This window comes from Passer domesticus, chromosome 3, assembly GCF_036417665.1.
Source record: "Passer domesticus isolate bPasDom1 chromosome 3, bPasDom1.hap1, whole genome shotgun sequence".
Classification (NCBI taxonomy): Eukaryota; Metazoa; Chordata; class Aves; order Passeriformes; family Passeridae; genus Passer; species Passer domesticus.
This window is the reverse complement of record NC_087476.1, coordinates 56,246,529-56,259,488: the sequence shown is the minus strand read 5'-3', so window position 1 is coordinate 56,259,488 and position 12,960 is coordinate 56,246,529. Positions and strand designations below refer to the sequence as shown.

General features: G+C 36.3%; 1 protein-coding gene across 7 annotated transcripts in view; it reads right to left on the bottom strand.

The window, feature by feature from the left end:
- Positions 1-755: 755 nt before the first annotated feature.
- The window catches only part of EYA4 (EYA transcriptional coactivator and phosphatase 4), a 140,334-nt gene continuing 128,129 nt past the window's right edge, over positions 756-12,960 (bottom strand). For 5 of the 7 annotated variants that reach the window (XM_064413226.1, XM_064413223.1, XM_064413228.1 and 2 more), the window contains exons 14-19: positions 8,893-8,951; positions 8,624-8,784; positions 6,454-6,568; positions 4,661-4,782; positions 3,292-3,392; positions 756-1,717 (exon numbers count right to left, since the gene is read on the bottom strand). In XM_064413226.1, the coding sequence (XP_064269296.1) occupies positions 1,637-1,717; positions 3,292-3,392; positions 4,661-4,782; positions 6,454-6,568; positions 8,624-8,784; positions 8,893-8,951 (639 nt within the window). In that variant the 3' untranslated portion in view covers positions 756-1,636. Of the gene's footprint in view, positions 1,718-3,291; positions 3,393-3,431; positions 3,533-4,660; positions 4,783-6,453; positions 6,569-8,623; positions 8,785-8,892; positions 8,952-12,960 lie in introns of all 7 variants that reach the window. The other 2 variants (XM_064413227.1, XM_064413225.1) reach the window with 1 other exon arrangement.

The following is a 12,960-nucleotide window of genomic DNA, read 5'->3' as shown; positions in this document are numbered from 1 at the left end:
AGCTGAAAGATAGAATGTTCAAAACTTGCAAGGTAATTGTTGCTGTATGGACTGTAACTTTTAATAGACATTATGGAAGCTAAGGTGATATATTTCTCAATGTTTCTTCATGAAAATCACCTCCTTATCCTCTCCTCAGATGCCTGGCATGCTATTGAAATTTCTTTTGCAAAAACATTTAGGGTTGTCCCTGTGTAAGTTGAGAAATCAAACATGGATGAGAAAAATCATGCTGACCCAAAACAAAATACACGAAAATGTGGAACAGAATGGAAAACCTATCAAAATGCTTTTCTTTACCAAAGTGGACTATTCTCCTGAAATGGCCGATGTCACCAAGCCAGCAATTTCAGCAGCTTGTGTTGACCCTGAATATGCTAAATGCAGCATAATTTCTACATCTGACAGATGGGAACTTCTTTAGTAATTTTTCATCCCTAACGAACTTGTGTTTTATTCCCCATCTGGGATTAACTCCATATTTTCGCCTTCCAGTTATGCCACCTGAACACTTTGTCTGCTGGGTGGAACTTTTTTCTGTTCTAGACAGCAGATGCACTCATTGTATGGCTCTCAGTGGACTCACTAATTAATGAATGTGGCTCTTAGTTCTCTTGCTGGAGATCACGAAATGATGCTGAAGGTGTTAAACACTATTTCTTCTTTTACCTTTCCAGGTAGCGGTCCCCAGTATCAACCTCCCAATACTTTCTTAATTTTTCTCAAAAAATCAGTGGAATTATTCAGAATCCAAATAAAAACACAAACTTTCCTTTATTTATTTTTCTTACTGCAACAAATACTTAAATTCTTTGGTGCAGCCCTGCTCTTTGATTTCTTTGAATTTCAAATTTGGTCATGTGAAAAATTATCACAAAGTTTTTTTTGTTTATCTACAGAGTTTTTAACCAAAATTACATTATAACACACGAACACAATCTTCTCTTTAAGGCACAACACATCATATGCACATTCTCTTTGCCAAACTTATAAAAGAGACAATATTATTTAACCCTTTCCCTCCCCTGCCCCCACCCCCCCAAAAAAAGAAAAAAATTGCATCCACTTCCAAAATCAGCTGCTAATAAAGTCACAGTAAATTATTTTCATCAATAATTTACACAAATTACATGTCTAGACAGGATTGTCATTATACAGTCTGAGTGCATTCCAATTCAGATTTTTTGGGTTAGGTAGGCTAAAGTCTGGTTCAAACCTCAGTGCTGAGAATATATCCCATTTTGAGGAATGTTGTTGAACACCACCTTGTTGGCTGGAAAATGCGTTTTGGTGCTTTGCCAGTTTGAGTCCTTTGTTCACTCCTGTCAGGGCTCACTTGGTGTGTACCAGCAACCTCCACAGTTTTAATTCATTTAAAAACGTTGCATATATAAGACCATAGAGCTTTCTTACGTAGCACTAATGCTTTAACTCCATTCAGCAATCTGAATTCTTCAATTTGGAATTTTTAATTCCAAATATTTCTTCCCTTCTTAAGACAATTCATATGTGTAAAGCCAGAGGCATTGAATCACACATAAAAATTCAGTGTACTTGAAATACGTATACATATATATATATGTATGTATATATATATATATATACATATAAAAGGATCACCAGCTTTAGAACACAGTTACAAATACTCTAGTTCCAGTGCTTGATGGAGAGCCAAGAGGTCCGAATGACTGGATATCCTCCAGAAAGGCATGTTGTGCTGTGTTTGTCAGAGGAGGGAAAAGGTCAGGAAAGAGGAACACTGTGACACAGGGCAGCATACCACACACAAGGATAGTTAGAGATTACCAGCACCTATCCGGTGTTTCTGGATTGATTTTTGCTATTCAAGTACTGACAAAATAGATCTGAGCTACTGCTCAATTGAAGTTAAAGTAATTAGATGATAGCCTTTCTTAACAGTTTATTTGGAAAATGCCTGTTACTTAGTAAAAGCCACTTGCTTATTGTTAGCATGCAGGCCTGTGCAAAGGAGCATTAATAGTAAATAATTTGATGCTCCACTTATTTGACTGCAAAATACTGAATCATTTAAAGAACTATATGACTTCCATGAAAAGATGCTTCTCACTCAACACTTCAAAATGGAGCAGAATTACATTTTTTCTCCATCCAGGCAGAAAAAGAAATGTATTTGGATAAGAAAATAACACATTTCTAGTTTAAGAAAAGATAATTTGTATTGCAGAAAGCATCAGTGTCTGTGAGAGATGCAGGTATACACACTATTCTCCTTCAATAATTCATCAGAACAGAAAAAACCACACACTTCCATGTTGTGTTTAGATCTATTTGAAATGTGCTATATTCATCCATCTCTCTGAATTCTACATCTATCCATGCAATATAGCCAATATTAAGGAAAAAGCATGCCCAACCAGAAAGCCCACAATCCAACCACCACTGTTTAGCAAAAATTATAAAGGACCCATCACCAGTACTGTACCTATATTAAGGAACCATTTGGAATGAGCATTTTGGTGATTTCCATTTTGTTTCCACTCCAACTACAAAGCTAAAAGAGTGCTTAATTTTGCTACATCTAGCACAACAAGATTTACGTAATTGGTCCTGTACAGACATTGTGAGGAAAAAAATCAATTTCTGCACACTTCCATGGGTTATACTGGGAAGCACAGCACAAATGACTATTTTGATGTTTCTGAACATTAAAAATTTTTCTGCTGAAATTAGACTTGAATTATCATGAGGAAACTAGGAAACAATTCTTTTTTGGAAACAGATTTGGTGCATGATCTCTACATTGTGTTCTTTTTCCTTTAGCAGATATGTCTTTCTTGAAGCAAATTATATTTTTATCGTATTTGCCCCAGTAAACTATGGATCTTCATATATCTTAGCAAAAAAATTTGCACAGTCCTTTAGATGTTTTCCACATTCTCTGTAACACTTCTCTTGAAGCATTCCCAATTTCAGCATTTTAAGAAAAACACCACTCAACCATCATATCATAACCCTTTCTATCTCTTCTGTTTATCTTTTAATTTGCTTGAAGTTTGTCAGACATTTTTTCTGCATTATTTTTCCATCTGTTTTAAAAATCTTTTTTTTTCCCTTTCCAAAGTGAAGCAAAGCAAATGCTAGAATCCAAATGGTTCGTTTTACTCTAAGTGTTGATCTCATCATGCTCTTGTTGGCTTGCATCTGTGGACTGAAGTTATTTGTCATTTTGTGCAACACTGACAGAAATGCAAACAGAAAGGCTTGCATTAGTAGCTATGTATCACACCAACATTTCAGAAGACAGGTTACCTTTTTTGCTGCCTGTTCTTCTTCTACACCATCCCCAATTACAACATATACTACTTTTCTGCCAAACCTTTGCATTATTCGTTCAAAGCAACTTTCTTTTCCTGGAAGATAAATGAGATAAGAGTTCAGAGTGAAGTTACCTGATTAGCTGCATGTTCCTCATCTCGGCCATCTCCAATCACAACATAAGTTATGTTAGTGCCAAATCTGGACACTATACGCTCAAAACAGCTCTCTTTGCCTGAAAAACAATGCACTATTTATTCAAGCTATCAAGTGAGTTATGGTGAAACCTTACAGAGGATTTTTGCAGTGGTAAGACATTGCTACTACTACTTTTAAAAAGTTCCCAGCCTTGGGATTTAGAGCCAAATCTGGTAAGAAGCAATGGATTCCCTTAATGATACCAAGATGTTTCAGGTAAAACTAGATCTCTTAATCATTACAGGAAAGCCACTAAGACAAAGGAATTAGCAGCACTGCAAAAATGAATGTTAGCAAATGAATAATTGAATTTAAATATTTTCTTATGATTGTAATAATATTCTTACAAAGAAAGTCGAAATTTTAATTCTACTGCAACAACGAGTGATATAGAATGAAAAAGCTTTATTAAATGATGACTGAGTTGTGCCTGATGCTGCTAGAATATGCTTTTTCCTTGTGAAAATAATTTATGAAACATATTGCTATGCCTTTTTCAATGAACTGACACATTCCATGCTATAAAGGTAGGTATAGAAATGAAGCATTCCTGAAATGATGATTAGTAAAATCTGCAAAATTATCAGTCATTGTATGCTGCATCACATTTCACAGGAATGACTGCTTCTCTTGGTTTACAGTTTTGGATGCAATTTCTAGAAACCATACATTTCCAAACAAAAATGCACAAAAGGCACACAGTTGTGAACAGAATGGGGAAGTGCCCTTTTGTTATCCAGCAACACAGGTTCTGTTATTAACAGCTGTCATTCCTATCACTGGCATGCTATGCCTCAGGAAAAGGTTTGTGAAGCTATGGCCAGGCTTGCATAGACCTGAAGGTCAGAGCACAGGCTAATTTAACAGAATTTCTGCTCAGATTTGAATTCACAAATTTCTTCATACTCTTCTAAGATTTTTGTTTTCTGCACTATACTGAGGAGTTTCTGAGGCTTTTAATAATCATCTCTATTCCTTTCAGCATAATTGAAAATAAGGTGAATTTGGAATTCTTTGACATAAACACATCTGAACACATGCAATGCCTAAATCTTATAACTAAAACTGCTAAGTGTTAGGGAAGTGTTTTGGAATACATCCATTACTGGGAAGAAAAAAATGTTATTCATTGCAGTCAGAATGGATGAAAGAATAATTTTCTTACCTATTTTGGTTGCACTGTATATATTTTCAATAGGAAAAGCTCCTCCTAAGCTGTATAGTAGAACTTTTGCAAGTGCTGGGATAAGCTGGGTTGTTGTTACCAACACGTTTACACAATTACTCCTAAAATGAGAGAAATAGTTTAAGTTTAAATAGTTTTAAAACAGTACCCAAATATTGATGAGATGAACCATCTGTGGAGAGCACATTAAGGATCCCTCAACATTTACTTCCATTCACACAGTACAGCTGCTCAGCACCATCACTTACAGAAAATGTACATAAAACCACTGGTGAAAGCCTTTAAAAATATGTAGGCCTGATTTGCAGGAAATATTCCACACTGGTTTATAAAAAACATGTCTTTCAAGGTGCATTGAAAGCATAATTTCATGCTGGCAATTAATGGTCAGTAGCTACCAGCAAAATAAAAGATTTAAGAGAATGCAACCAAATCATGTTTGGTTGCTCTTTTATCTATCTTTTATCTACACTTTTCTCCATAATGGCATTGCTTTCTTCAAATTTAAAGAGTAAGAATATGTCTGAAGAGAGGGAGAGGTAAGAATGATCATGTTAATAAGCTAGCATTGAATGGTGAGGATGAAAACTTGAATAGAGAAGTTGTGCAGGCCAGAGAACTCAGAGCTGAGATACTTTTGGCACTCCCAGGCTGGAACATGAGCATGGCCATGATGAGGACATGGAGCCGAAAGTAAATACTTGTGACTTTTCCTTCTGGCATTTCCAGAAATTCCAAGCAAGACCTTAGACTGCTATTTTCACCTTTATTTATCTCAATTTCCCATTATAACATATCAGTAATGTTTAACTGAGTCACAGGTAGCTTCTGAAGGTTTACAGTTGTACAGTTCTTTGAAGACATGACAAAAGGCTATTACTGAACAATCCTGAGCGAAGGATAAGTTTTTCAGACTCATCCACCAATGCTCAAGTGGCCTTCATTACCAAAAGTCTCTCTAAAGACTAACAATTCAGAAAGAAATGCAGAGCTAAATACAACAGCTTACACAAATTTGTTACTTTTTTTCTCCTGAAGTGCTTCACATACTGTTAAATATACAATTAAGAGATAAGCATATTGCAAAAGTTGTTATGTTGAAATCAAGGCTTTTGTGTCTTTCCCAGTTTGTTCTTTCCGCTTGACACTGACTCTTTTCCCAGACATGTTCAGAAAGCAAGACGATTTAATGTACTTTTTTGTCATTTAAAACTAGCATTTTTTAGGATGTTAAGACACATATTGCATGGCATACTAAGCGGCAGCAGGGTTCACAGTTTTATTGTTTCAGAGGAACAATACATTTTATGTCTCAATATTGGGAACTCAGACTTTTAGTTAAAAGAGATTTTTGCTCTTGTGAAACTAAGACATACAGGTTTGCTTGAAAAGACAGAAGAAAAATGCCCTTATGTTCTGGTATCTGTACAGTATTTAGGTTGCATTGTGGATAGGCACAAACATTGGAGGACAGAACAGAGAGCTGTGGAGTTCAGAGAATGCTGTCCACAAGGTAATAAATTAAAAGCTGTCTCAGAATTCTACAATACACTTTCAATGTACACACGTTTGAGAAGACATTTAATACTATCTTTAGTAAGTGCTGGAATCACGACAAATTAAACCACTTTCCACTTTTCCTGTGTTCTATTCAAAAGTCATAGTAGACCTGTTCTGTTTTTTAAAGGCACTAATTTATTGTAATCTAAAATGTAAAAAAAATATCCATTACATGTCTAAAAACTAATTTTACAGCAGACTCAGATACATACCTTGTGCTGATAATTGATAATGATTTAAGTGCATTTGTAAGCCAGGAGTCTGTTAGAGCTTCAATCTCTGCTCTTAATTGCAACCATGCATCTCTTTTAGCGGGACCCAGGAGTCCTTTAATGTAAGAAAAGTGAGAAAAATAGAATTAAATTCTGTATCAGATAGGGTTTATGGTCATTGTTTCTATTTTAAATTCCACTACAACTTGAAAAAAAAATATCAAAGAAAATCTATTGTCTTCAATAATCAGGAAATCATAGATTTTATTTGTACTTCACTATATCAAGGAATGTCAGATAGTATTTCAGATAATAATAATAATTAGTTGAATTTCTTTATGTATCAGGCTGCATTTCAAAGTATTCCTTTCAGAAACATATTTTTAAACCAGCTCCTCCCACATACATTATTCTCATTATCAGCGGCAGTGACAAGGACATCCATGTCATTGGGATCATAGGTGAAGATGGTCACAAAAGAAGATACTTTAGAAACAACTGTTTAAAACTGCCTTACTTATGACTCTGCAAGTAGTACACATACAGAAATACATTTGTTTGCTGATGGCTTGCTCTTCATGTCCTGTTGTAGTTGGTTCCTTTTACAGCATTTAGATCCTGAAATGGCTGCACATCTTATGTTCTCATATCTCAGTTGGTCCTTAAAAGTTAGTCCTCAAACATCTCTTTTTGAGTATAAATTGTCAGAGATTTAAAAATACCCAGCCTATTGAATGTTGAGACATGAATTTGCTGGAACCAACATATTTTAAATGTAGATTCAGAAGAGCAGAGAAATAGGCTTTCTGACCTTAGTATCCCTCTTCTCTTTCATACCCTACAAGTAATGATGACTGTCTTCAAAAATCAGAAGTGAAATAATCTAAAAATATATGGATTATTCTTGCCTTCTGATAATTTCTAGCAGCTCTTTTGAAATAAACAAATACAGATAAGCTAAGAAAATCATTAAAAAGGCTAAGATGTGGAGGACAAATGAAGAAACCTGCCCATTAAGGGTGGTTTCTATTTCAGATGCAGGATATGTGGGAGACAATAAAAACCTTAATCCAGTGCACCACATATCTGCACTCTGTTTGCAATGTTTTGTTCCTCTCAGTGCATTTCCCTGTGCAGTGCTCTTGGACTTGTTCTCTTATCACTGTTAAAGGTTTTATGAAACGCAGCAGCTTCAGAATCTTAGATGCGTCAGGAGATACAAGAAAACCCAGTAAGCTTTTGGTTAACACTGTTTAAAGAATTATTAATATATAACAACTCTATTCACAACACCAATGAAAGGCAAAGTAGGGCAAGTGAAAGTCAGCCCTCTACTACCACAATTTGGTCCTATTGCTTCACTGTGTGGTAAGGAAACACTGAATTGCTGAGAGTCAAAATACATGACTGTAGCAATTACTGAAGACTCCTAAGTATTCCCTGTTCTCACAGCCTATTGTTGAGGGGGTCAGTTGACACATTTCCCTCCTCAGAAGCAGACTGCCTGTCTCTGCAAGGCACATAGAACTCTCCAGAACAGATTCTTTTGGCTCTGCTGCCTGTTGCCTACAATCTGCTAGTGCTGACATAAGCGAGTCCATGAATTAAAGCAGTAACAGCTAAGTTCTTGTCCCAAATGATATTTGGACTTACTGGAGACAAAACTGTGTAAGATCCAGTCAACAAAAGGGGCTATTGGCATGGCAGTGATAGAGTTTTCTTGCATCCACTGGTGAAAACTTTCTACTAGGTACCCAGCAGAAAGTTTAGAAGTTTAGTGTTGTTACCAACCACATCATGAAAATGTAGGATGGAAATGGCCATCCACAACCAATTTGTGCTGTGAAACTATACAATAATGTCTTTCCTAGAACAACAGCAAATCTGAGGTAGTTTAAGTAGTTCAACAAACCAGTAAGATTAGGAGTAGCTGGCCCTGAGGGAGAAAAATGGGCTCTGTGGAAGCTAAATGGAAGCTTGCTTTGTTTTCCCAACTGCATTTCCCCTGCAAAGCAGCATGTGGCTTTGCCTTTATAGTCAGTAGCTTTCTTCAGTCATATCACTCTCCATTCCCTCTGGGACTTCCCAGCTTCCTTCCCTGCGAGGCAGCTCATCACCATGCAGCTCAGACTGATCAGCATTCAAAGTTGGTTTTGATAATTGAACTCACCTCCTATGTTGTTCTTGTAAGTATTATACAACTCTTTTACTCTTCTGTAACGGAAAGCCAGCTTCCTCATCCAGTCAACCCCTCCTCTTACACCTGTTGGCAGACAAAGGTTTGCACTACTTGCAGCTGCATGGAAGCCATCAGTTGCAAAACTGTAGGTACTGCAAACACCCAAAATACAGTAAAAATAAATACAATGTATTCCTGTAAATGCTCAAATTATTTCATCTTAAAAATAAATTAAAAGAAAAGAAATTTCTGTATCTTACCTTAGGTCTTGTCCATTATCATCTGAAGAAACATCATCTATATGAACTTGATCACATTCCTGTTAGAAAGAAAAGAAAGCAAACCTAAATGACAAATTTATCTTATGAGAGAGTGCATTCTTATGGAAGCGTCCAAAAGGTGTGTGGATGCGGCACTTGGGGACACGGTTTAGTGGCGAGCATGGTGGGCTGGGCTAATGGTTGGACTAGGAGATATCAGAGGTATTTTCCAACCCAAATAACTCTGTGCTCAGCACGGGCTTAGTACGGATGAAGAAATGACTGGTGCAGGCCAAGGGCTGCACCAGAAGGTGGCAGCCTGTGCACACGCAGCGTCCTACTGCCATCAACTTCTTTAAAAGAGTAAACTTCAACTTCAACACAGTGTAAATCACTAGTTAAAACATACCTTCAGAAAAGCAATATGCAATTTAGAGGTGATTTTTAGGAGTAAATTTATCTTAATTGTAAAGCCACCAGAATTGCAAGTCTCATTTACAGCCTCCCTAGTACACCAATACTTGAAAATCACATAAACTTTATTTTCCCACTCCCTAAAAGCAATTGATGGTGAACTTCAACAGTTGTAAAACTTATCTTAAGTAGTTTGGACACTTATTGGGTTTTTATTCTAATTTATGTGAGTGCCTTTGGATGGAAAATCACATATAATCAGCAATCCTACAGAATTTGATTATTTCCTGGCTTTGGAAGGGATGGAAAGAACTCGAAGGAACTGAGGTACATTGAAAATACGAATTCCCCTCCAAGATGGTTTTACAATTGGACAGCTATCAAATATTCTTATCTGCACAGTGGTTAGAGCACAAAGATAAGAAATTGTGGTGAAAACAAAAGTAAATATATAAGCCAAGCCATCATGCATTATATAATTGTTTTCAATAGTTGCTGGAACTAACATCTTAACCCAAAGACACACCTGAAATTCAGTGTCCATTTAAGTCAGTACTTAATTCAGGCTCTCTGTGGCATGCAGGGGTATGTCCTTCTAGGTTTCCAGTCTTTGTCTCATAACAAGGGTAAATTGTACAGATAAAGGATAAATCTGAACAGAGGAGTGATTTCCAAATGTGTAAGACACAACTTCCTAGAGTGTGAATTTAAGGAATTATCATTTCATCTTTCTACTTTGTTTGCTTTCCAGTGAACAAAAACGTCAGAGATTTCTACTTGCATAAACTAAGCTGTTAAAAAAGAGGCAATTATGTATAAAAAAATACGTATAATTTAACTTTCAAATACATAATTTCATTGCATCATACAAATAATAATTTAAAATATTGGGCCAAAGCTCAAAGAAAGAGTTACCAAGCTCTGCTGATGTGGCTTATTCCATTAAGATAGGATAATAGAGCTGTGTTCAAGGAAGAGGAATGAAGCATTCTTCCCCTCACTGGAGAAATAAATTTTTTTAGATCTGATTGAGGAGATTATCTATAGAATACTTTAAAGAAGCTATTTTTGCACGTAAATAGCAGATGAAGAGAGAAAGCAAAGGGAACATGGCAGCTGAAATAAATTATTAATTTCTTTATCTTTATTCATCATTTGCACTCCAGAAAAAAATGCAACTATGCTTCACCCAGTGTGGGATAGGAACTCAAAAATCAGACAAAAAACCTGACTTGTAAAAATTTTGACTCTGTATGTTGCAACATCTGGGCAATATCAGGCTTCCTAATCACCTTCACAGATTTTCCTGGAACTAGTAAAAGTGTTAAGTTTAAAAGTTTAAAAATCCTGTGGATATGAAAGTATACTAATTAAATGGAAGGCACACAAAAGCCTTGATGGATAAGGAGTGTCTGCTGCTGTTTGGGTTTTGTTAAGCCTTTCAGCTACATTGTTCCAGCCTTGAAAATTCTAGGTAACTGTTCTGCTGATAATGTCATTATTAAGTTAAATATGAGTGGGTGGCAAAAGGCTCAGCTGTTTAATTTTTTTTGGTCTCACAGTTGGTTCATTGTGATTCTGTGATTGACTCCAGAAACAGGATGAGGGGACCATGCAGTTTTCTGATTACTCACCCCTTTGTCCCTGCAAGAAGGTTGTTAATATAGGAGTCAACATATATGTTATATAGGAGATCAAACCCAACAGCACTGTCCAACTTCCTCTTTTCCCCCTTCCTCTTCTCCTCTGGATCTATGGCTCATCTCCTCTCTACATGCTGGCAGTACACATTTTCTGACCAGCAAACAAGCTCATGTGCTCATCACTCTTTTTTTTTTTTAACTTTGCTTTCTTGTTTACTTATCTACTTCAACTAAAACATTTACCTTCTACAAATCCACTTACATGGTGTAGAAAAATCTTGCTATAAAAAAAAGAAAAGGCAGGCAGTTTGAGCAGATTTGAGATAGTTGTCTACTTTTCTCAAAAGAAATAGGAAACTGAGTTTGCTTTTAGATGACACCAAAGAGTTATGGGAAAGAAAGAAAACTCTCTGTCAATTTAAATATTAAGGTAAAATACTTTTTTCACATCAGCTATGGTACTGGTAAGCTCAAGTCACAGTGGCTGTCAGTGTAATGTGAAAACTAAGAAACATAAAAATACATTTCCTATTAGAGCAAATAAAGGAATCTAAGTATAATATCTAGCTTTTGTTTGAAGCAATACTAATTAAAATTATATCTGAATGCAGTAAATTCTTTGCAGCAATTTTTAGAACCTGAAAATTTGAGAGTAAAGGATCAGTACATCATCCATAAAACTTATCATCTTGGACCAGACAATAATTTTATTATCCAGTAAAAACGCTGACTTACAAAAACTGCACAAAAACTGCACTATGCTTTCTTAGGCTATACCAACAACCCCTTTTAATATCTATGCTTCAGCCTCTGTTAAAACTAGTCTTACCTGCCTCCCAAATTCTGAGACATATCTATATCTTATTTTTAATTTCTCATTTATATTTCTAGTGAGAAAAAAAGGACAAAATCTCCTTTAAAATATGATAGGATAATGATAAAAATTGAAATATAATTAAGTTTGTTTGAAACTAATACTCTTTCTTTTTATTGACCTGAGAGTGGAATGGAATAATGGAGTTGGAAGATTCATGTCTGAGTTACTATTTGCAATTTGCAGAATTTTTGTGTGTGTAATAGGCCTTACCAACATTTCTAAATGCTGTCTTAAAATTAATACTGAGATATGAAGAAAAACTCAATTTTATTCCTCACCTGGTTGAAAAGAGAATGTCTTAGTTTGGCCATTATTATAACTCTGAGTCCCATCCCTAAACGTTGTTTAGACACATGAACTTTCTGGAGCACCAGACTCCTATTTTCATGGCAAAACACCAACTGCCCTCCCAAGTGATGCTTCTCAAGCTAACTAAAATTTATACCCTGACAATGCAGTAGCTGGAGAACAGCCTAGCCTGAAATAAAAGTGCAGCTTGGCTGATTAGAACCCGGGTTACTGGGTCAGCAGGGAATGTCTCAGCAGATCGGAATTTCTGCATCAGCAGTCACTGCAGTGACACGGATTTGCATAGAGGAAGGAAAACTTTATTTTTGTAAGTGATAACTTCAATAACTTGGTTATTATTCCTAGAACCTGCTATGCAGTGTTTGTAACCAAGAAAGACGGGAAAAAAAGAAAGTGGATGTAGTGACTGGAGTGAATATTACAGGTCCACAGGTTCAGTAGTACTATACAGTTGTCATGTCCAGAGCCACAAGGTTTACTGTGGGCTGAAGGTGAAAGCAAGACAGAAGGTGTGGAACCCGAGGGCTCACCACTGAAAAAGTGACATGATGAATGGATAAGCAATCTGTCTGCCTAGAGAATAAAGGACTGTCTCAGTTCCTCCAGTGAGAACTGAAGGTCTTGTGTCTTGATGGCCATGATCATCAGCAGCTCAGCACTCATTTCTGCTCCTCAGGGGGAGGACAGAGAGAGGAAGACAGAGAAAGAGAGATGGGGAGAGGAGGGGAGATGAGGGAGAGAACCCAAGTCAGACTCTGAGAATTCTCAGAGCTCATTACACATTCATCATGCAGATGCACTTTAATATTCAGTAATGCCCATGTG